Source organism: Thamnophis sirtalis, unplaced genomic scaffold (assembly GCF_051295495.1).
Source record: "Thamnophis sirtalis isolate CommonGarterSnake01/CBP01778 unplaced genomic scaffold, rThaSir2_p1.2 scaffold_15, whole genome shotgun sequence".
NCBI lineage: Eukaryota > Metazoa > Chordata > Lepidosauria > Squamata > Natricidae > Thamnophis > Thamnophis sirtalis.
In genome coordinates this window covers 10,754,300-10,779,790 of record NW_028261395.1, presented here as the reverse complement: position 1 = coordinate 10,779,790, position 25,491 = coordinate 10,754,300, and the positions used below count along the sequence as shown (strand labels likewise).

Here is a 25,491-nt window from a genome sequence, read left to right as displayed (position 1 = left end):
AGTACCCAGGTCCAATACCATGAAGGGCTTTAGTGACTGTTCAAAGTTACAACAGCACGGGGAAAAAGTGACTTACGACAGGTTTTCAATTTTTCAGCCCTTGCAGTAAACCCTTGGTCCCAATAGCACTAGCACTTAGACTTATATGTCACTTCATAGAGCTTTCCAGCCCTCTCTAAGTGGTTTTACAGAGTCAGCATATTGTCCCCAACAATCTGAGTCCTCATTTTACCCACCTCAGAAGGATGGAAGGTTGAGTTGGCCTTGAGCCTGGTGAGATTTGAACTGCCAAATTGCAGGCAGCCGATAGTCAGCAGAAGTGGCCTGCAGTACAGCACTCTAACCACTGTGCCACCGAGACTCAGATGCTTGGCAACTGACTCATTTATGACAGATGCAGTGTCCCAGTGTTGTATGATTCCCTATTGCGACCTTCTGACAAGCAGTGTCAATGGGAAAGCCAGATCCACTTAACAACCGTGTTACTAACTGATTCACTTAATAACGGTGGCAAGAAAGGATGCAAAAAGGGGGCAAGACTCCCTTAACGAATGTCTCGCATAGCGACAGAAATTTTGAGCTCAATTGTGGTCACACGTCGAGGGCTGCCTGTACGTCGTTGGTGTCCTGTTACTTCTTCAAGGGGGAAGATTAACACTGGGGGAAAAAAACTAGAATAAATCCAAAGTACCAGAAACACATTTCAATCCCTGGCCTTAGAATATGAGCAGCCTAGATAGCACATCCGTCACTGAAACAGAACAAAACTGCATTCTATGAAGAAAGAGGTTGAGATGGGTGAGGGGGGACGACACCGCTTTGATAGGCCAATAAAAATAGTTTGACATACAATGTTTACTATGTGGAAAGTAAGAACTTGATAAAAAAGCCTTTCTGACATAAGAAAAAGGCCTATGAATAACGAGGGTTTTTTTTCTACAGGGATCCTTCAGATTACTCATCCCTAACAAGACAAGGTTCATGACATACAGAGTTGGATGCTGCTGATGCTTTACTTATCCTCGAGAACTTGGTAGCTTCTCCGACTTTGATCTTATAGTGTTGGTGTTATCAAAATAATGCAGAACAAATAAATTTATTTAGATGCATTAACTCCACACTTGATTTGGCTTTATGGAATGGAATGGAATGGAATTTTATTATTTATATGCCGCCCTTCTCCGGGAGGACTCAGGGCGGCGAACAATTCAAAAGGGGAAAAAGGGGAACATAAAAAACGAAATACAAATAATAAAAATAAACAACAGCCGCACAACCATACATGTCGAGAGGGGAGGGGAACTCATCACCCCCAGGTCTGCCGGCAAAGCCAGGTTTTGACGGCTTTTCGGAAGGCCAGGAGAGAGGTGAGGGTCCGAATCCCTGCGGGGAGTTCATTCCAGAGGACCAGAGCTGCCACAGAGAAGGCCCTCCCCCGGGTAATAGCCAGATGGCATTGGCCGGTAGATGGAACCTGGAGGAGGCCAACCCTGTGAGATCTAATGGGTCTGTGGGAGGTAATTGGCAGCAGGCAGTCTCTCAAGTAACGGTAAAGGTTCCCCTCACACAGATGTGCTAGTCGTTCCTGACTCTAGGGGGTGGTGTTCATCTTTGTTTCAAAGCCGAAGAGCCAGCAATGTCCGAAGACATCTCCGTGGTCATGTGGCCTTCAGGGTCATGACTAAACCCTGAAGGCGCACAGAACGCTGTTACCTTCCCACCAAAGGTGGTTCCTATTTTTTTTACATGCTTTCGAGCTGCTAGGTTGGCAGAAGCTAGGACAAGTAACGGAGCTCACTCTACTATGCGGCGCTAGGTATTTGAACCGCTAAACTGCCGACCTTCCTGATCGACAAGTTCAAGTCTTAACCACTGAGCCATTGCGTCCCTTGTTTATGATGTAGTCTTGCTTTAAAAGGAGTCCATGCAGGGTTTACTTCACTACTCATTGTCAACTCTAGAGGGCGGTGCTCATTTCTGTTTCAAGGCCACTGCGCCAGCGCTGACCAAAGACATTTCTGCAGGCATGTGGCCAACATGACATCACAGAGTGGCACAGTAGTTCAGCAGTTAATATACACTGGGCTCGTAGACTGGAAAACCAGCAGTCCAGGTTCGAGACCTGAGCACCACGCGATGGGGTGAGCTCCCATCCTCACCTCAGCTCCTGCCAACCTAACAGTTTGAAAGGATGCAAATGCGAGTAGACAAATAGGTATCACTTCCCATTCTTTTCCTTTCTTTTTTTAATTGGAAAACATCTTTTTAGGAAGAAAAAGGTGGCATAGTTACACAATATGAAGATCCTTCATACGCTTCATACGGATACGCTTCAAGGTGCTAGTCATAACTTATAAAGCCCTTCATGGTATTGGATCTGGGTACTTGAGAGACCACCTGCTGCCAATTACCTCCCACAGACCCATTAGATCTCACAGGGTTGGCCTCCTCCGGGTTCCATCTACTAGCTAATGCCACCTGGCTATTACCCGGGGAAGGGCCTTCTCTGTGGCAGCTCCGGCCCTCTGGAATGAACTCCCCGCAGGGATTCGGACCCTCACCTCTCTCCAGGCCTTCCGAAAAGCCGTCAAAACCTGGCTTTGCCGGCAGGCCTGGGGGTGATGAGTTCCCTCCCCTCTCGACATGTATGGTTGTGTGATTGTTGCTTTTTATTATTTGCATTTCGTTTTTATGTTCCCCTTTTCCCCCTTTTGAATTGTTCGCCGCCCTGAGTCCTCCCGGAGAAGGGCGGCATACAAATAATAACATTCTATTCTATTCTATTCTATTCTATTCTATTCTATTCTATTCTATCCTGCTATTGTCAAGTAGGACAACGTAAATTAACCATAATTCCTAGTCTGTTTAGAAACAAGAACCCTTTTTATCTTCTGAAACTCAGCCATTCCTGCTCTTAAAAGTTTCTGTTATTGCCCTGGATAGTGATTTACTAAAAAAAGAAGTTTAAAGATGTTATGTCAGGTTACCACAATTCTATTAGCCCAAAACAAGATTGAAATAAATGGATGAGGAAAAATTGGCTTGCTCTGTTGACACTTGGTAAATTATTGCTATAAATAATTCAAGTAGGATAAAGAGTTTGCACCTTAGGCAGAACTCTACTAATCCCTATTTAAGGTAAAACATTTATTACTACTCTTCTAGTAGTAATAGTAGTTGTACTAGTAGTACAATGACAATAAAGATTATACTTATACTCTTAATGCTCTGTGGAATTTTATACCTGATATCTATACCAAACTGGAATGATTTCTTTTTAACTCAGTCTTCACCAGAGTTTACTATATTTTCTGAAGCAGCTGAAGGCAGGACAAAAAACAATGGATGGAAACTAATCAAGGAGAGAAGCAACCTAGAACTAAGGAAAATATTCCTGACAGTTAGAACAATTAATCAACGGAACTAGTTGCTCCCAGAAATTGTGGGTGCTCCAACACTGGAGATTTTTAAGAAGAGATTGGAGAACCACTTGTCTTAAATGGTATAGGGCAGAGGTGGCTAACCTTTTTGTTGTTGCGTGCTGAAAGCGCATGCACGTGCATAACAGTGTGCGTGCGCTCCCACACACCCATAATGCAATGCCAGCGGGACACCTCCCCCTCATTTTGGGCCTCATAGACCTTCCCCGTACGCCCCTGCACTCCTCTCTATCCCATACATGCACGATCCCCTGATTTTCAGGTCCCTTTCAGGTGGAGCTGAGCTGGCCCAACGGCTCACATGCCGGCAGAGAGGGCTCTGTATGCCACCTGTGGCACGCGTCCCATAGGTTCACCATCAGGGATATAGGGTTTCCTACCTGAGCAGGAAGTTTTAAGATTTAAGATTTAGTTTATTTCGATGCCGCCCTTCTCCGGGAGGGACTCAGGGCGGCGAACAACTCAAGGGGGAAAAAAGGGAACATAAAACACAATACACGTGATTAAAATAAACAAGAGTCATACAACCATACAAGTCGAGAGGGGAGGGGAACTCATCAACCCCAGGCCTGCCGGCACAGCCAGGTTTTGATGGCTTTCCGGAAGGCCTGGAGAGAGGTGAGGGTCCAAATCTCCGCGGGGAGTTTGTTCCAAAGGGCCGGAGCTGCCACAGAGAAGGCCCTCCCCCGGGTAGTAGCCAGGTGGCATTGGCTGGTGGACGGAACCCAGAGAAGTTGGACTAGAAGACCTCCAAGGTCCCTTCCACCTCTGTTATTCTGCTAAGTCTGGAATTTGTTTGTTTGTCTGTCTGTTTGTTTATACAGATTTTTGTGGATGGGTGTATGTCTGCTTCTTCACAAGAAAATTGATGCGTGTTCAAAAAGGACTAGTTGGTTTGTTATCTAAGATACCAGAAATTGGTATCGGACCTGGCTACTTGAGAGACCGCCTCCTGCCAATTACCTCCCTTAGGCCTATAAGATCGCACAGACTAGGCCTCCTCCGGATTCCATCTGCCGGTCAATGTCGGCTGGCGACCCCCCGGGGGAGGGCCTTCTCTGTTGCTGCTCCGGCCCTATGGAACGATCTCCCCGTGGAGATCCAGACCCTTACTACCCTTCCGGCCTTCCGCAAAGCAACCAAGACCTGGCTGTTCCGGCAGGCCTGGGGCTGTTGCTTTTGTCCAGCCCCATCCTCAGTTGTGAATGTTGTGGATCTTTTAATGTTGTCTTGTTTTTGTATGTCCTTCCCTTTCCCTTTTTTTACTTGTAAGCCGCCCTGAGTCTCTTTGAGAGTGGGCGGCATACAAATTAAACAAACAAACAAACAAACAAATTCATTCTCCTGCACTGTTTCCTTAAAACTCTGCTCCCGCTAGCTATGTAGACTTCACCTCTCTTCAGACAGACTTCCTATGTATGGTCTCCTGAATACAACAATGGAAATACCCGGAGCGTTCTTCCAACTAGTCTTCCCAAAACTGGACTGTAAGAAACAAAAAATGGCTTCCCAGCAGGAATGATTAAAAGTTGTCAGGAGGTTGAAGCCTGATCATTGGCAACCTATCACATGTATGATTTATTGGGGGATCCTTGGAGGGAAAGATGTGCCAGTAAGGTTTTAAATTATCCTTCCTGGTCCTAATGTGCTTCGATCACTTTGTTTTCCTGAGACATGTTTCCATTAAGAGGAAAACAACAGACATTTGTTCCTCTGAATATATATGGCAGGAGGAGGAGAAACGCCACACTTAATATATCCTGCCCAATCTCTCTCATGATGATTAATTTCTGCTCTCTCAACATTATAACACCTGTCTGCTGACTTGGCCTTTGACACAACCTGGAGCACCAAAGACTCCTCACTGTGTAACAAATATTACCTCCATAAATGATAAACAAAACTGAGAGTGCTACAAGCTATACATTATTTTTTTAAATGTCTGTGTTAGGAGCAGTCCACAAAGAAATACTGCTAACACAACAAACTTCCATTGAACAAGCTTATTTTCTGAGTACTGGCAAAAATAAAGTCCCAAACAACACTTGTGAGCAAAGCTTGGACAGGTGTAAAGCAGGGGTGTCAAACTCGGTTTCATTGAGGGCCGCATCAGGGTTGTGTTTGACCTTGGGGGCTCGGTGGGTGTGGCCAGCTTGACATCTCTCGTGTTGGGGGCACCTGTGGTGGCCCAAGCGCTCTGCCAGTGAAAGTGGAGCTTGGAAGGGCTGTATATATGTGTACACACACAAACACACAAACAGTTTCCCTGAAAATAAGACCTCTCCGCATAATAAACCCAATTGGGCTTTTGAGCGCATGTGCTAAAATAACCCCCCCTAAAAATAAGCCCTTCCCAAAAATATTGCAACACAGCAGCAGCCATGAAGTGACCACGCTCGCCACTTCCTGCACTTCAAAAATAATAAGGCCTCCCCAAAAATAAGGCCAAGTGCTTATTTTGGGGGTCAAAAGAAAATAAGACCCTATCTTATTTTGGGGTAAACACACTGTGTATGTACACAGTGTGTATGTGTATATGTATGTATGTATATACTGTATGTGTGTGTGTACGTACATTTGTATATATATGTATGTGTATGTCTCTAGTTATTCGGGTTTTCTCCTGCGTAAAATTGGAGATGTCTTGGCGACGTTTCGACGAAGTCTCATTCGTCATCTTCAGGCTACTTCAGGCTTGGTGCTTCCAGGAGCAATGTGAGATCTTCCAAGGAAGAAACAGCCGAGATCTCACATTGCTCCTGGAAGCACCAAGCCTGAAGTAGCCTGAAGATGACGAATGAGACTTCGTCGAAACGTTGCCAAGACATCTCCAATTTTACATGGGAGAAAACCCGAATAACTAGAGACCTACATACTAACACCCGCGAAAACCTCAGAAAACATGTATGTGTATGTATATATATGTATGTATGTATGTGTATGTATATATATGTATGTATGTGTATGTGTATGTATGTATGTATATATATATATATATATATATATATATATATATATATATATATATATATATATATATATATATATATACATATATATATATACATATATATATATATATATGTTTTTTTATTTGTGCTGATAAATAAATAAAGGATATTTAAATAAATAAATATCAGCACAAATAAAAAAACACAAATATAACAAAGGCAACAGTAAAAATATTGGGTTTCTGTCGTGATGGACTCTTGTGACGAGCCGAAGGACAGATGATGGAAGCAGTTAGCTTCCTCCCATAATTGGGGCTTACCAGGGGTTGTAAAAAATCTAATATATATATATATATATGTGTGTGTGTGTGTGTGTGTGTGTGTGTATATGTATATGTATAATGTGTGTGCGCACGCACGCACACACACAGACACCATCTTATATATGTGGAATCCATTAGGAAGGTAATTTGCTGGACAGTTCACACTTTTCCAGTAATAGATTTGTCTCTTGACCCTTTCGGTCTCGCTCAGACATGTTCTTCCCCTCTAGTCACCATTTGTTTGATAATTCTTGATGAGCTAATGTAATAGCCCAATGGCCTTCAGTTGACCCCATGAGGCTGTTGATGGCTACTTTCTAGCTGTCCAATTTCAATCTCCTATTTTTTTCTGCAGATACACTGTTGAAATTAGACCCGCCTAATGAAAAGTGGGATGATACCTCAGCAATTAATACAAATATCTCAAATAAAGCCATACTTTATTATACCACAAAATCGAGGAAAGAAAGAAAATTAAATTATAATGAAAGGCCTGCTGGATCGGAATCATTGCACCGTAACATTCCTCATCGTCTTTCTCCCCTTCTTCTTCAATAAAGATCAGAGAAATTTTCCAATAATGTCGGCGATGGTGGAAATTGGGACTCTTTGGTTTTGTGGAATTGTGTATTTAGGAGAAACAAAAAAATCAAAAGTACATCTAGCTGTCACACTGTCAAAAATAGAATGGGTGAGTTGGAGGAACATATTTTAATTACAAGGTAGAAAAAAAGAGGTGATTTTTGCAATAATACGTATTATTTACTCCTATGGTTTCAGAGATAAACCACAAGAGACAATCTACTGAGTAAGCCACAATCTTTAGTAAACTAATGCATATACTTTGAGAGTCCAGGTTTTATTTACTCCCTATTGCAGGGATGTCAAAGTCAATTTCATTAAGGGGTGCATCAGGATTATGTTTGACCTTGGGGGGGGAGCAGATTGATGCCACTCACGTTGGGGGCGCCTATGGCGGCCCAAGGGCTCTGCCAGAGAAAATGGGCTTCCAAAACTCTGTTTTAGGCTGTGATGGCCTCCTGCAACCCTCCGCCAATGAAAATGGAGTCAGGAGTCTTCCCAAGCTCTGTTTTTGTTGGCAGAGGCATCAAGGGCCAGTCCTTCGCTGTTTCCAGGGTGGCCCCGGGGGCCAGATCTAAGCACCCAGTGGGCCAGATCCGGGCCATGGGCCTTGAGTTTTGCACTCCTGGCCTATTGAAAGAGATCTAATGCCAAGGATATCAGTTTTTAAAAGATGTAAATTCCAACCATGATTAGAATTTATCTTTTATGAGCATCATGCAAGTAGCCCAAAGGCAGACAATTGAAGCAAAGTAAAATATGGTAATTCTCATCTTAACAAAAGTTTAATTTAAAATGATGTATTAAGATCTGATTATATTGTTTACTTTGATATTTTTTCCCCTTGGGGGAAATTACAGATACATTTAAAAGAAAAAGGAGAAGGAAGAAGTACATTTAGTGTATATTAGGAAAAGAAAACTTAAGACTTTCCAGATAATACGATTTTGCATTTGGAAAGAAATAAAAAAGCATGCAACATAATTTAGGAAAAGAGAGAATATTATGAAGTTGGTAGCTGAGTAATTAAATAGCATCTGGTACAGACAGTGGTTGCATTTACATTTCATAGCTAAACAGAATTATTCAGCATTTTGATTAGGTATAAATGCCATGATATGTTGGTTATATCTACTTGGCCCTTTTTTTCAGAGAAAATGGCTAAACCAATCATAGAAGCTTCTTGCTCTGTTTATCATGATATGGAAACCAGGGATCGAGTTTATTAGCCACTAATATCAAAGTCAGAAGTCACTGTTTATTAGTAGTTTCCACCCCAATTTCTGTCTCCTTTGGAGAGAGAAATTAGAGATGCTTTTTTGCACGTTATAGAAACTTCCTTCCATTATTTGTTGAGCAGAGCAAGCCAAATAAGAGAGAGGAAAAAGCACACCCGAGAACATTTATGCTTATGGAATAACTGGACTATATGCAAACATGACCAAGCAGTTAGGCCCAGAAATTAAATCTTATGAGAATGGAAATCTTTTATCATTTTTAAAATACCGTATTTTTCAGACTATAAGATGCACCTACCCACCCTCGCAAAAAAAGTGGGTGGAAATGTCTGTGCGTCTTATAGAATGAATGTTGCTGAAGCCCCACCCATCCACTGGCCCCCACCCTTCGGCTTCTGCCTGCCAGCAATTTGCCTCCTTGCAGCAAACAGCCTGATCAGTTTCATCACAGACTGATTTAGCATGAGCAGCCTTTTAGATCGGCCTCTGGGAATACTGCCTATAAGCTGTTCCAGGCTGTGGGGATAGTTGCTGCCCATCGGCAGCAGTGCCGCCCTTTGCCGCTGCCACCTATCACTGCCTCTGTGAGCCCCATTTTCAGCAACCCTGCATCCTGTTTTTGGCATCGGTGTGCCTCATTTTCGGCCTCCACATGCCCCATTTCTGGCCTGTTCCAGGCGGTGGGATAGGCGGCTTTGGTAATCCTCGCTGCTTGGAATGGGCCAAAAATGGTGTGTGTAGAGGCCAAAAACAGAATGCATGGAGGCCGGAAATGTTGCACACGGAGGCAGCAATAAGTGGCAGTGCCGATGGGTGAAGGTGATCCCCGCGGTTCCACCACAAAACCGCATTTGACTAAAGCCCGCTCGACGAAACCGCGTAGCTGACGTCATCACAGGGTGACAACAGCGCGGAGACAGAAGCACGCTGTAAACGCTAAACCTAAAATTAACCCCTAACCCTAAACCTAACCCCCCTAAACCTAATCCTAAACCTAACCCTTAACCTAACCCTTAACCTAACCCTAAACCTAACCCTTACCTTAAGTTGAATCGGCTTGCTTTCAAGGCGCTATTTAAAGCGCCCTTCTTTCTCCGCGCTCGCTGTTGTCGCCCTGTTGATGATGTCAGCGACGCAGTTTAATCGGGCGCACTTTAGTTGAGTGCGGTTTTGTCGTGCCACAATCCCCGCAGTCTGGAATAGCTGATCGGTGGTATTCCAGGAGGCAGATCCAATGGCCAATCAGCTGCTTGTGCTACATCAGGCTGTGCTGAAGCTGACCAGGCTATTTGCTGTTTGTTGTAAGGAGGCAAATTGCTGGGAAGCAGAGGCAGATTTTTTTTTCTTGTTTTCCTCCCCAAAAGCTAGGTGCGTCTTATAGTCCGAAAAATACAGTACTAAGGTTCCTGGTTTTTAAACCATTCAGAATAAACAGCAATTACAACAGAACAGAATAACAGACCTAGAAGGGACCTTGGAAGTGTCCTAGTTCAATTCCCTGCTCAGGCAGAAAACCCTGTAGCATTTCAGACAAATGGTTGTCCAATCGCTTCTTAAAAACTTCCAGTGTCGGAGGATGTACAACTTCTGGAGGCAAGTTGATCCACTCATTAATTGTTCTGATTAATTGCACAAGTGGAAGATGTCTCGCTTCTTTCAGTAATATGTATTGTGAGTTATTATGAACCTAAGGGTAAAAAGTTAGCATCGGCCTCTTTTTAGATGCAGAACAACAGAAGTTTCATCTCTTGGATGCCTGGTGGAATGTTTCCTGACAGATATGATCAAACTCAAGAGGTTGAGAGGATTTTGGAGTATCGTTACATCAATGACTATCGAGGAAAGAAGGGAAAAGTTTACCTTTTGGAACCATCTTTCATGCGGACTTTTGCATACAGCACATCAATCATGGCTGGGTCATCATTCATGTACTCGATACCTCTTACTTCCACAGTTAGCGGTTTGCCTTCGGTAATTGTGCTATTTGAAAACAAAAAATAAAAGGGTCTGTGTGAACATACCAAATGGTTCATTCTGAACTTTAGCTAGCAACTACATATTTTGTTACTTCAACCGTGTTAGACATAAAAGAAGCACCACTGGCCCGATTGTATGTAACCTGCTGTTCAATTTAATATATTTGAGTGCGGTTAGTTCCCCAGCTGTATATACCACATATAGTTTATTTTGCATGAGCTGCACTGTCAATGGATATTTTACAGATAACATACAGAATGGATGTTCCCCATTCTAGGTTCCTTAAATTTGTCTTTGCTATGATTGAGTTACTGCCTGTAGTGATGGATATTTCTTGTGAAGTCACTTTTTTGCCCTTCTGTGCCAGCAGATACTCAAACAGCTCTAATTTATGTGCAATACTAGTGATAACAAATAGTAATAACACTTCTAAGAATTACTACGGTATGATCCTTCGGCATGTATTCAAGGGATTGCTGTAGTCATATTCATGAAGAGCATCACATTAAATTTAGTTTATTTCTTTGCAACGGCGACCTTTGGCATGCCACTCAAATGTCACTGCAATCTTTTACCTGGACTATAGCTGTAGCTTTAGAGTTGTCTGTTCAGCATTTACATGCCATAAGAAGAAAAATGGAATTCTGCTGTTAGGTTATAAACCTCCCATCCCTTTTAGACACTGCATAGCATTAATATTAAGGAATGTTAAATAATACAAGGAATTGTACTGTCTTTCACATAAAATTGAAAGGCCAACATTTTGTAATCTTAGAAGCTGAGGTTTTTATTCAGTGCAGTTCTGCAGATAGCGAAATTCACACAGCTAGACCCGTACAATTTATTTTCCATTAGCAATAATGATTTCTCAATACTGCAGGCCTCATTGTTCTTGTGGCTGCTGTTGCTTCGCATTATAACTATACCATCTCCTCACTTAGGAGTTCAAATAACAGGAGAGGTATCCTGTCTTGGGAGAGTGGAGTCAAAGTGGGCAGGGACCAGAGCAGCGGTCCAACTTGGTGGAGGAGAAGGGAACCAGTCCGCACAAGCGACGGGCAGGCGCACATGTGCGTGCACGCCATTCCGTGATATGAGCGGAGCTGCGTGTGTACGCACCAGCCCACCATTTCCACTTGCACCTCCGGACCACAGGAGAGCTGGATCCCTGATTTTTGAAAACACATAATTAAGAGAATTGGTGTAATCAACGGGATTGTAGCTGACAAACTTTGTAGTGTAATATTTGTGTGATACACCTGAGTTGAGGAAAGGATAAATATGTCATTATACTAGTGATAAAGATGGTAACTGTTTGGGAGAACTGAATAAGCTAAGAATAGAGCAGGAGTGTTAAACTCGGTTTCATTGAAGGTCACATCAAAGTTGTGTTTGACCTGGCCGGGGGGGGGGGGGACGGCTAGTGGGCATGGCCAGGGTGTGCATGGCCAGCTCGACATCCTGCAGCCCTCTGCCAGTGAAAACGGAGTCCGGGAGGGCCACGTGCAGCCCCCCTGGTCTCTGTTTTCACTAGCAGTGAACTACAAGAGGCTGTTGCAGCTTAAAACAGAGCCTGGGAGGGCCGCGTGCAGCCCTCACAAGCTTCATTTTCGCTGGTAGTGGCACTGCAGGTCGGTCCGTCACTGATTCCAGGGCGGCCCCACGGGCCAGATCTAAGCACCTTGCGGGCCAGATCTAGTCCACGGGCTTTGAGTCTGACACCCCTAAAATAGAGAATATATGGTTGGAAGTGTTATTCTCTCTGATTTCAGACAGAAGGAAAGGTTTGTAGCAATCTACTGAAATGCCATCCTACTTATAAAAAAATCTACCAGAAAATCAAACTGAGGATTTTTACGTGGTGTTGAGTGAACGGCCTACCTTAGCAAGTTGGCTTCTAAAATGGCCTTGTAGAACTTCAATAAAAGTGATCATCAATTCAGATTAAGACTATGCTCCAAGGCACATCTCAGCATGTCATGGCCACCACAATAATCCTGAGACCATCTCAAAGGATTATATCCTTAGCTATCTAATAACCTGTCCCTGTTGGGGTATTTATTTATCCCAACCCTCCTTCCATGAACATTGCTGCAATTTCTAATGTTGGATTTTCTGCCTTACCAGAGGGAACTCCTTTGTGAAGAACTGTGAAGCCGTTACAATTGCAACTCCACAGCGCTGTACAGTAGAAACCATTTTAGGTTAGTACGGTAGAATCCGTTTTAAGGCACAACAGGCTCTTAACAGAACACACACACACCAAACGGTGCTAGGGGTGTCTTACCCCACAGTATTTGTTTCCAGAGGGTAAGTAATCTGTGTACCAAGTCTGGCTGAAATTGCTTGAGGTGTTCCAGAGTTATGCTGGAACATACACACATACACAGCCATTTTTATATATATAGGTACCATCTTTGGGGAAATGAAGAGCAAAAATGGACAACTGGGGGTAGATGGGTGAGCATTAAAGTCATTCCAGTGTCAAAGTCATAGCCTCATCTGGTGAAACCTATTCTCAGTATCTATCTTCTCCATTAAGATTAGCCTGTCTCTGGGGATTATGAAATCTAATAGGCTCTTGAATAATCCATGGGAATTTATAGGAGCAAGGTCAGTAAATTCTTCAATGAGTCTTCACCTCTATTGGCCTACACATCTGCTAAGGCCATCAAACAGGTCTAGTTGCTTGTGGTTCAGCTTGCTTATTATCATCCCGTAGTTACTCACAAAAAATCCCTCCTTTTTTATGGTTGCGTCTATGCTCTGGTAATGTTCTTCCCTAAGGATGCACTTACTGTAAAATCTTTTCAGCGTTTAATGCTGTAAAGATAAAAGATGCATTTCTGCACCTAGACTTCCTTATCAGAATGTTCCTCTTTTCGTTCTATTTTTTTAATCTCTCTCTCTCTTTCTCTTTCTCTCTCTCTCTCTCTCTCTCTCTCTCTCTCTCTCTCTCTCTCTCATGCACACACACACACACACACACACACACACACACACCCTTACTGTTTTAATTCACTGCCATTTATTTGTAACTAAATGATAACCCAGCATTGCCCAGGTATTTATTTATAGGTCCAGACCAAATGTAATTTCTAATGTTGGATTTTCCCCGTCACCAGAGGGAGCCCCCTTGTGGAGTACTGTGAAGCCGTTACTGTGGCAACTCCATGGCGCTGCACAGTAGAAGCCATTTTGTGGCAGTACAGTAGAAGCCATTTTAAGGTACATCAGGGTGCATCTTATCAGAACATACACACCTAGGGGTTTTAGGAGTGTCTTGCCCCCACAGTATTTATTTCCAGAGAGTAAGTAATCTGTGGCCAAGTTTGGTTGAAATTGCTTGAGGCGTTCCAGAGTTATGCTGGAACACACACACACACACACACACACACACACACACAGAGCCATGTATGTATGTATGTATGTATGTATGTATGTATGTATGTATGCATGTATGTATTTGGAGGAGGAGGAGGGTTGAGATTTTCCTCCCAAAATGTGGTATAAAAATCGAATTAATGCATGTTAAATTAAGGTAGCATTTCCTGATTTCAATTAAACTAGTAACAAATCAAGAAGGCTCCTGTGATAGCAAAGCAGGTCATAAGTCTTAATATTTTGGCTGGCCTCAATATACGCACCAAATTTGTTATTGCTACCAAGGCTGTCACTCTTGATCGTATCTTTGACATTATTCTGAATCTAGGAAGCTGTGAGTAGCTTCTGTTTAATTTTATGTGTATAATTATTTAGAGTGCCTCTTGTTTAATTAGAGCCGGAAAGAATGCAAATACAATATATCAAACTCAGACGCATCAAGGAGTAGACTAATAACTCAGAATTATCAATAAGAGTAGAAACCAGCATAATAAACCCATAAATATAAAATTATGCTTAGCTGTTATAGGGCCCATTTGATGGCTTCAGTGAATGGAGCCCTTGGTACTACATTCAGCAGGGATGGGGAGCTATGGCCCCCATCCATGCGGTGGATTTCAACTCCCTGTGGATTTCAACTCTCAGAATTCCTGAGCCAGCATGGAAGTATCCTGACATTCAGGATAGAATGTTACAGACCTGAGAGGCTTTATATTATTAACTATTCTCCCTCGAGACCTCACTGGCTGAGTTGTGATGACATACTGCATTACGCTACTCCTTGTTTTAATCATGGTTTATTGAATAACCAACCACTGGAAAAATTGGCATATCAGACTAAGCCAATATCCTGTCTTAGATCAGGATTAGAGTTTCGGAGTGAAAACACACACTAATATATTCTAAAATGATTATTGGTGACCAGAGACACACAGAGAATTACCTAGATTACAGAAATCTAGATAGTCATTAGATGGCAGCAATGATACGAAGGACCCACTGACTCTTTGCTGCCACCTAGTAGTAATTGGGGTTCTGCACTCCAGATATGGCAATCCTAGATTAAGTAGTTAGTAAATTAATCCAGAAGTCAAAAGCCAAACTCACTCTGAGCAATTTTTCAAATGTTAAAAGCAAAACTCATTGACCGAGCAGAGAAGACTTCATCAAGATTCATGGCATGTAAGTAACAACTTATTTGCGGTTGTAAAGAAGAGACTTCCAACAATAAATTAATCTCAAAGTTGTTTTATACTTGAGGCTCCAGCTATCTCATCCACACTTAGTTGCTATTTATTGAGCCGGATCCTTCCACAAGACCATCTAGGACAAGGGTGTCAAACTTGATTTCATTGAAGGCTGCATTAGGGTTGTGTTTGACCTTGGGGGAGGCGGGGGACAGAGTGAGCATGGCGAGGGTGGGCATGGCCAGCTCAACGTCACTCAAGTCAGGCGTGCCTATGGTGCTCCAAGTGCTCTGCCAGTGAAAACGGGCTCATGAGCCTTGTTTTCAGCTGCAACGGCCTCCTGCAATCCTCTGCCAGCAAAACGGAGCTCTGGAGAGCTACACGTGGCCCTTGCAACCGCCATTTTGGACTGCGACAGCCTCCTGCAACCCTTTACCAGTAAAAACGGAACGCTGTATTCGCTAGCTGAGGCAATGCTGGCCAGTCCTTTGCGGGCCAGATCCAGCCCCCGGGGTTTGAGTTTGACACCCCTCATCTAGGGATTATTCAAATAGACTTTCATTTCTAAGTGTTCTCTCTTGTTGTCATGTCCCTGTCAGAGCCTGAATCTGCGGAGGGGGAGGAGCCAGAGCTGGAGTCAACGGGATTAGATTAGATTAGATTTATTTGGCTTGTATGCCGCCCTATTCCCGGAAGACTCAGGACGGCTAACTATAAGAAGGGAAGGGGGTACAAAAATAAAAAACGATTAAAAAAATACAGCAACAGTCATAACATCAGATGGGGCTGAATAATTCAACAGCCCCAGGCCTGCTGGAACAGCCAGGTCTTAGTTGCTTTGCAGAAGGCCGGAAGGGTAGTAAGGGTCCGGATGTCAACGGGGAGATTGTTCCATAGTGCCGGAGCAGTGACAGAGAAGGCCCTCCCCCAGGGAGTCTCCAGCCGACATTGGCGGGCAGATGGAATCCGGAGGAGGCCTAGTCTGTGGGATCTAATAGGTCTTTGGGAGGTGACTGGCAGGAGGCGGTCTCTCAGGTAACCAGGTCCTCAGGTAACGGGGATCAAGGAGGCAGCTTCATTGGCTTCGGAGGAATGTGAGAGGAGCATACCGAGATACCCTAGGGCCTCTGAGGATTGGGATGGCTTGTTAGCAGGATGGAATGGGGCAGGATGACCGAAAGAGGGCAAACAGTGGACATGAGGAGCAACAGAGCTCAGGCGATAAACAACAACCGCCCCCTCCTGATCCCCAAGCATGGAGAGAAGGAACAGTGCAAGCTGACACCTCTGTGAGGCCTGGAAGCCATCTTCCTGGAAGCCATGTAATTGGGCCTACAGCCCTGCCACATTTTCTATTGTGGGAAATTGGGAGGGGGTATTATATGGAGTATGGGAGATACAGTGTCAGCCTCTGTTTTGCTGCTTGCTTTTCGGCTGCCATTGAAACGGGGAGGGGGGGCATGGTATTTGGGAGAGGGAAATATTCTGTACAGGAGGACTGTTAATTGGGAGTTGTTCTCACTGTTCGTTTGCGCATGTGGAAGAAGGGGAGTTTCCCGCCAAGGCCAACTGTCTGGCATACCAACCTGATGATGATTTTTGAAGATGTCTCCCACCTGATAGCTGTGGAGATATACGATTGGACTATGGACTGGGGTTACCGAGGGGAGGAGAATGGGTCATGTATTGATATCTAATGCTTCCGCGCGCTTTTGCTCAGATCCAGCTTTGCTTAGCTTCTATTTACTTATAATCAGTAAAAGTACTCTTAATTCTGCAAAATGGAGTTGAGTGGCTTCTTTCGTGGTTACTAAGTGAAGCAGCATCTGACAACAGTCAAATAACATTCCTTTCTCAGAGAGTCAAGGACATCTTGCCCTCCACCTGGAGTGGCGTGACTGGGAGGCATCTCCAGTTGGGACGGTGTCTGATTGGGCCATGTGACGCACATGTGGGTGCTGGGCAGGGACTTGAACTTTCGTTTGGGTGGGGAAAACCTGGAAACTTTCAGATTCGGGTTTTCCCAGATGTGCCAATAGGACATCTCTAATAAAATGGGACTTTGAGCAAGCTCAACCCTCGGAGTCGTCTTTTGTTGGAGGATGTTACTTGGAACCCTGACACCCTCTTCACAAGGCACACTTGGGGACTGAGATTTAAGGAGACACTGTAAGGAGGGATGCTTGAAATGCTGAATTGGTAGAGTTTGGTGTGGTGCTACAGACATTTGGAGTTTGTACGACTGCTTCCTGACTTTGTGGACTCATTGTTTGTTCCTTGGTTTATGGACTCTTTTCCCTGTTTCTTTTGTTTTGCTGGAATGGGCGCAGCCAGAGGCTAGCTAGTGTGTATGTGTGTGTGTGTGTGTGTGCGTGTGCGCCAGGGGTGGGTCTCTCACCCCGTTCCAACCGGTTCGGTTGGAACAGGGCCGGCGGCGTCCTCGCACACACGCGCAGCACGTGCGTGCACGCACGCAGCGCACGCATGCGTACTAGCATCTGTGCGATGCTCCAGCTGCTCCTGGAGGATCGCGCAGGCGCTGTATGCGTCCTGCACATGCGTGGAAGCGCAGAACTCGTCAAAACCGGGTAAGGAGCGGGCCCTTCGCCGTTCCCGGAAGTTACTTACTTCCGGGTTCGCCGACCAACCGGTTCGCAGGGACCGCCGCGAACCGGTTGAAACCCACCCCTGGCGTGCGCATATGTGCACACTTTGCTCTGGGGCTTGCCAAGAACGTGGGAGCGTTTGAGGGGACATTTGGAGCATTAAAGGGGAGTTTGAACTCTCAGCTGGCTGGGTGACCTTCGTGGCTTATCCTGGGTCATCACAGAGATAGACTGAACAGAAGACCTCTCAGTTTCTCTCAGAGAAGCGTCTCCAGTATTGCGGAGTAATCAATATCTAAAAAGAGTGCCCAGGTTTCCCAAGGAAAGTCTGAAACCATTGGTTTAAAGCAGGGCTCTCCAAATATGGCAGCTTTTTAAGACTTGTGGACTTCAACTCCCAGAATTCTCCAGCCACCCATGTTTCTCTTCTGAAATTCAGCCAGACATGGTTCATGGCCTCACTGCCTGAACAAGTGAATCTAGTTCATCACTGGGACAATGAGGACAGGTTCAAGCTCATGACCTCAAGGATTTCCTTCCTTCCATGTTTTCCCCGGAAAAAAAAACCTGATGAAATATATATATGTTGTGACTCAGCAGAAGCCTCCTGGGAGTTGTTTCGGGATGCATGTAGGAGAGGATAAAAAGCAGCTGTGGCTCATTAATGATCTCCTCCTGCGGATAAAAGACTGATGGTGCCACGCCCTAGTTGCAGAAATCAACGTTCGTTTCATTTCGTTCGTTGTCCGTTCCGTTCTATTCCGTTCCGTTCCTGTTCTAGTCAATGTTCCGTGTTCATGTTCATGATTCAAAGAAACCAACTTGGAGAAGTGGTTTGCTGTAAGAGTTTGTTTTTGCATTTTCTGTTTAACTTTTTGCCAGAGAATTTATCTATATTTATTTTGGGCTCGCAGCCAGCAAAAGCCGGGACTGATAAAAATATTTCCTTTGAAGTTCTGTTTGGCTGTCGTTTTTGAACGAACAAGGTGGGGGTCAGAATATATATATATATTAGCTAGCTGATGAGAGCTAAATAGCTTGAAATAGATCTATACTAGTCTCCCTTTATTTATTTATCAGCATAAATATAACAAATGTAACAAAAAGGCAACAGTAAAAAAAGATTGGGTTTCTGTCTGTATGGTCTCTTGTGACGAGCCTAATGACAGAGAGTGGAAGTGTGACCTTCCTCCCATACTTGGGCATACCAGGGGTTGTGACTTTAAGTATATACCTCCCACCCTGGCTGGCTGATAAAGGAGTCGTTCTCTGTAGCTCAAATGGTTAACTCCCTGCCTGGGAGGCAATGGAGCACAGGTTCGATTCCCAAACTTGGGTATGGCTAGCTGATGAGAGCTAAATAGCTTGAAATAGATCTATACTAGTCTCCCTTTATTTATTTATCAGCATAAATATAATTTATATATATATATATATATATATATATATATATATATATATATATATATATATATATATATATATATATATATATATATATATATATATATATATATATATATATATATATATATATATATATATATATATATACACACACACACTTAAAGTCACAACCCCTGGTATGCCCAAGTGTGGGAGGAAGGTCACACTTCCACTCTCTGTCATTAGGCTCGTCACAAGAGTCCATCCAGACAGAAACCCAATATTTTTACTGTTGCCTTTGTTATATTTGTGTTTTTATTTGTGCTGATAAATAAATAAAGGAAGACTAGTATAGATCTATTTCAAGCTATTTAGCTCTCATCAGCTAGCCATATCCTTACTGGGATTCGAACCAGTGGAAGTGTGACCTTCCTCCCACACTTGGGCATACCAGGGGTTGTGACTTTAAGTATATACCTCCCACCCTGGCTGGCTGATAAAAGGAGTCGTTCTCTGCAGCTCAAATGGTTAACTCCCTGCCTGGGAGGCAATAGAGCACAGGTTCGAATCCCAGTAAGGATATGGCTAGCTGATGAGAGCTAAATAGCTTGAAATAGATCTATACTAGTCTTCCTTTATTTATTTATCAGCACAAATAAAAACACACACACACACACACACACATACATACATACATACATACATACATACATACATACATATATATATATATATATATATATATACACACACACACACACACATACATATACATACACACACACATATACACACACACATATATATGTGTGTGTGTATATATATGTGTATGTGTGTGTGTGTGTGTGTATATATATATATATATATATATATATATATATATATATATATATATACACACACACACACACACCTACACATACACACACATATACATATATATATATGTGTGTGTGTATATATGTGTATATATTTTTGTGTATATATATATACACACACACACATATACACACACATATACACACACCTACACACACACACATATTTGTTTTCTCAGGTTTTCGCGGGCGTTTGTATGTAGGTCTTTGGTTATTCAGGTTTTCTCCCATGTAAAATTGGAAGTGTCTTGGCGACGCCTGAAGATGACAAATGAGACTTTGTCGAAACGTCGCCAAAGACAGACAGACAGACTTGTATATATATATATATATATATATATATACACAAACAAACAAACATACTGAGTGGTGGCTCAGTGGTTAAGACGCTGAGCTTGCCGATCAGAATGGTTGGCAGTTCGGCGGTTCGAATCCCTAGCCCTGCGTTACAGAGTGATCTCCCATTACTTGTCCCAGCTTCTGCCAACCTAGCAGTTCGAAAGCAGGTAAAAATGCAAGTAGAAAAAATAGGAACCACCTTTGGTGGGAAGGTAACAGCGTTCCTTGCTCCTTCGGCATTTAGTCATGCCGGCCACATGACCATGGAGACATCTTCGGACAGCGCTGGCTCTTCGGCTTTGAAACGGAGATGAGCACTGGCCCCTAGAGTTGGAAACGACTAGCACATATGTGCGAGGGGAACCTTTACCTTTACTTAATCACAAAAGAGCTCATTTGTAAACTCAGAATGTATCTAATTGTTTTTCCAAGAGCTTTCTGGTGCAGTGATTTCTAGTTTAAGAAATCACTGTACTAGAAAGCTCTTGCAAAAATATTACAAACACAACTGCATTGAAGGGCGGGGAAGGGGGGAGGATAGAGAGGATTTTTATCTATCATCCTACATCTCAAACCACGTGCCTTTGTGCAGTGCTTTATGACAACTTGTGCCCTTCGGAGTCACTGATCTATTGTTTGAGGACTGATTTCTTATACGGGTTGTGTGCTTCCAAGGCTCTTTTTGTCTACAGCTTTCCCAAGAAATGAATCTCAGGGATATACAACCATCTGGGGCTAAGAGAATTATTTGCCAAACACTCTGCTAGAACAAAGTGTGAAGGTAAATCACATTTTTCACGAACTTCAATGGAATAAAATCAGTCTTTGCTTATGCACAAAATCACCACAAGAAAAAACGTAGCCAAGGATTAATAATAAAATGGCAGGGAAAGAAAAGAAAACTTGAAGAACTAGAATAGGGATAGGTTGTCATGGAGAAAAACTATCATTAAAATCAATGTCAACTTGCTGGCACAAATTCAATCAATCAATCAATCAATCAAAAGGAATTCTTTGACTATTGACTGATGTCATAAACAAAACACAATTGGTCCCTGGTCTTTAAATACCCTGTTTTCCCGAAAATAAGAACCAACTGGAAAATAAGCCCTTTTTTTCTTCAGGATGCTCGTAATATAAGCCCTACCCCCAATTAGATCGTCAGCCAGATGGATGCATTTAGACTGTATTTCCCTGAAAATAAGACCTAACAGAAAGTAAGCCCTAATGCAAAAATTTGAAGCAAAAATAATAATAATATGAGACCTTGTCTTATTTTCAGAGAAACACAGTAGTTGTAGCTGCTTGCTACAATTTCTTACAATTCTATACTTTTTTCGATTCGATTCTTTCCACAGTACAAAAGTATGGACAAAAGTATGCAACTCTTTCCTCTACTCCCAAACTTCTGTTTTACTTACTCGACAAGGTCTTCTCTACATTTCTGCAGGAGTTCCTGAGCTTTCTGGATTTCTTGATCATTCAGAAGTACCAGAGTCCCAATTGTCAGATGGAGTTTTGCTGGGTTCTGAAACAGGCTGCTGCTGACTCCACAGTCCTATAAAAACATTAGGCATTCCTCAAGTGAGAAAAGTGTACATTAGAAACTTCATGTGCATTCAATATTTTTGACGTAACTTGTATTGAGCAAAGACAGAGGCTCATATGGGGAGCGCAGAAACATCAGAATTTTCCAAAGCATCAGAAGGCAAGGCAAGAAGCAATGGATTGAAACTAACCAAGGAGAGGAGCAACCTAGAATGAAGGAGAAATTTCCTGATAGTGAGAACAATCAACCAGGGAACGGCTTGACTCCAGAAGTTGTGGATGCTTCATCACTGGAGGCTTTTAAGATGACACTGGACATCCATTTATGTGAAATGGTATAGGACAGTGTTGGCGAACCTTTTCGTCACCAAGTGCCAAAACTGGAGCTCGCATGTGAAACAAACCAGAAGAGGAGCTGCCCGGTGAGCAAGCACGCACCATCTGGTCTTTGTGCATGAATGCGTGCCAGAAACCAAAAGAGCAGGTGCCCGGTGCACATATGCACGCCGGGTGGCTGCTCTTCCAGTTTCGGGCTCTCTGCACGCATGAAGACCAGCTGGCCGACACACCAGAACCTGGAAGAGCAACAGGCAATGGCTTGTGTGCCCGGAGAGATGGCTCTGCGCGCTACTCCCGGCACATGTGCCATAGATTTGCCATCATGGGTATAGGGGCTCCTGCTTGAAGAGGGGATTGGGCTAGAAGATCTTCAAGGTCCCTTCGAATTCTGATGATAATGATGAAGTCTTGATCCTCAAATAACAGAAGCCTGTGATATAGGCCACTCCTTGGCACTGAAAGAAGTAATATTTCCTTTTTGAGGAATCTCTGCCATTAGAAATTTTCAAAACATATAACCACGTTTTGAAAAAGATGGAACGCATAAGTACAAAGAGCAACACTGCTCCATATTCTGTGACTGTAATCATGACTCTCAGCTCTCCAGACCTTAATGGCACGAAAAACAATCTGCCGACAGATTAGAAACCCTTTTCCTTATTTATTTTCTATTAATAGCTGTTCTTACCCTGTTTCCCTGAAAATAAGACCTCTCTGGATAATAAGCCCAATCGGACTTCTGAGCGCATGCGCTAAAATAAGCCCCTCTGAAAATATTGCAACACAGCAGCAGCCATGAGGTGACCACGCTCGCTGCCTCCTGAACCTCAAAAATAATAAGACCTCCCTGAAAATATGGCCAAGTGCTTATTTTGGGGGGGGGGTTGTCAAAAAAAATAAGACCCTGTCTTATTTTCGGGGAAACATGGTATTATTGGGAGACGGTTTTTATTGTTACCGAGCAATGGGGAAAAATGATTTTTTATTAAAACATGGTAAATGGGAATGGTACTTCTCATGGCAGACTCGAAATGACTTAGATGAGGAAGTAGAAGGGGAACTTACCCAATTTGCAGAATAGCCAACATTCTAGAAGATAGGCTCAAGATCCAGATGGATCTTGACAAGAGTTGAATACTGGCGTGGCACGACAAAACCGCGCTTGTCAAAATCGCGGTGATAAAATCGTGACGCTAAAGCCGCGACGTCATCACCGCCACGACAACAGCGCGGCATCAGAAGGGCGCTTTAAAACAGCGCCGCGGCAGAAAGCCAACTTCAATTAAGGTAAGGGTTAGAATTAGGTTTAGGGGTTTGTTTTAGGGTTTGTTTTAGGGTTAGGTTTAGGGTTAGGTTTAGGGTTAGGTTTAGCGTTAGGTTTAGTGTTAAGTTTAGGGTTAGGTTTAGGTTTAGGGTTAGGTTTAGGGTTAGGTTTAGGGTACTGAGTGCTTGGGAATGCGCGAATTTGCCCTCCGCGATTATGTCATCGCGGTAAGGTCGCGTTTTTCCTTAGCGCTTAGAACGGCGCGAATTAGTCTTCGCGCTTATGTCTCCGCGGATAAGGGCTTTGCGGATTTGTGGTGGAACCGAATACTGGACCCTATCTAACAAAACGAAATTCACAATAGAGGAAAGTAAAGTCTTACATTTGGGCAAGAAAAACCAAAACTACACATAAAGACTGGGTGAAACCAGGCTTAGTAGCAGTAACTGTGAGAGGGATGGAGTCTTCGTGGACAACCAGTTAAATATAAGATAGCAGTGTGCAGTGGCAGTCAAAAAAGCCAATGCAATCCTAAGATGCATTAACAGAAGGATACAATCAAGATCAAGTGAGGTACTAACACCACTCCTATAAGGCCTTAGTCAGACCACACCAGGGGTGGGTTTCAACCGGTTCGCGGCGGTCCCTGCAAACCGGTTGGTCGGCGAACCCGGAAGTAAGTAACTTCCGGGAACGGCGAAGGGCCCACCCGCACGCCCGCGCTCCTTACCCGGTTTTGACGAGTTCTGTGCTTCCACACATGCGCAGGACGCATACAGCGCCTGCGCGATCCTCCAGGAGCAGCTGGAGCATCGCACAGACGCTAGTACGCATGCGTGCACCGCGCGCGTGCACGAGGACGCCGCCAGCCCCGTTCCAACCGAACCGGTTGGAACGGGGCGAGAAACCCACCCCTGGACCACACCTAGAATACCGCATCCAGTTTTGGTCACCACAACTATAAAAAGATATTGAGACTCTAGAAACAGTGCAGAGAAGAGCAACCAGGGTGATTAGGGGACTGGAGGCTGGAGGCTAAAACATACAATGAACGGTTGCATAACTGACTAATCTAGTGAAGAGAAGGACCAGGGGAGACACGATAGCAGGGTTCCAATATTTGAGGGGCTGCCACAAAGAGGAGGGCGGGTCAAGCTATTTTCCAAAGCACTTGAAGGCCACCCAAGGAATAATGGAGGGAAACTGGTCAAGGAGAGATTCAAACTAGAAATAAGGAGAAATTTTCTGACAGTGAAAGCAATCAACCAACGGAACAGAGGTTGCATTTGGAAGCTGTGGGAGCTTCATCACTGGAAGCTTTCAAGAAGAGACAGGACTGCCATTGTCAAAAATAGTGTAGGGTCTCCTGCTTGGGTGGGGGGGTGGGGTTGGACTATATGACCTACAAGGTCCCTTCCAACTCTGTTAAACTGTTAAAAAAAACTCCAAGGAGTTTACTCCTCTATTTTGTCCTTCTCCCCCATCCTTTACTATCAAAACAAAGTTGAGAAAAAGCTCTAACTCCCATCTGGGTGAAAAGGTGTTTTAGATATCTTCCAAAGCTCAGTGTCTATTTTTATGAACTTTTCTTAATCTCCAAACATCAGAGCCTAGCAACAGAAGCTATTATAGTCGATAATGAACATCAGGAGCACAGAGAAGCTGGTGAAACAGCAGGGAGCAGATCTGGTAGATTCCAATTATTGGCAGCAGTTCTTTTTAATTTCTGCAATGCTTGCAGATATAATGAGCACAAAGTATATTAACACAATAAATAAGCAGCTTCTAGGAAAACAGAATAGTCTAATCTAATCCCATAGAGAAGGAATGGTGGCAAAAAACAAACAAACCACAATCCTGAATTAATGTCATAATTACTATCAGTTTAAATAGCTGAATTCTCCCTCTAAAGCTTTCCAGGAATCAAAGTCATCTTCCATGCCCACAACTGTCTACCTGTATTTTTCTATGCTCCAGTGCAGAAGAGAAGGCTGGAATGCTTTATTATAGCTCAGTGATGGCTAACCTTTTTGCTATCATGTGCCAAAA

The 25,491-nt window shown here is 43.5% G+C and overlaps 1 protein-coding gene across 2 annotated transcripts in view; it reads right to left on the bottom strand.

Annotated features, from left to right (window-relative positions):
- Positions 1 to 25,491, bottom strand: part of ASCC1 (activating signal cointegrator 1 complex subunit 1) — a 131,302-nt gene that overhangs the window by 59,620 nt on the left and 46,191 nt on the right. For both annotated transcript variants that reach the window (XM_087702653.1, XM_087702654.1), the window contains exons 6-7: positions 21,713 to 21,849; positions 10,395 to 10,514 (exon numbers count right to left, since the gene is read on the bottom strand). In XM_087702653.1, the coding sequence (XP_087558779.1) occupies positions 10,395 to 10,514; positions 21,713 to 21,849 (257 nt within the window). The remainder of the gene's footprint in view (positions 1 to 10,394; positions 10,515 to 21,712; positions 21,850 to 25,491) is intronic.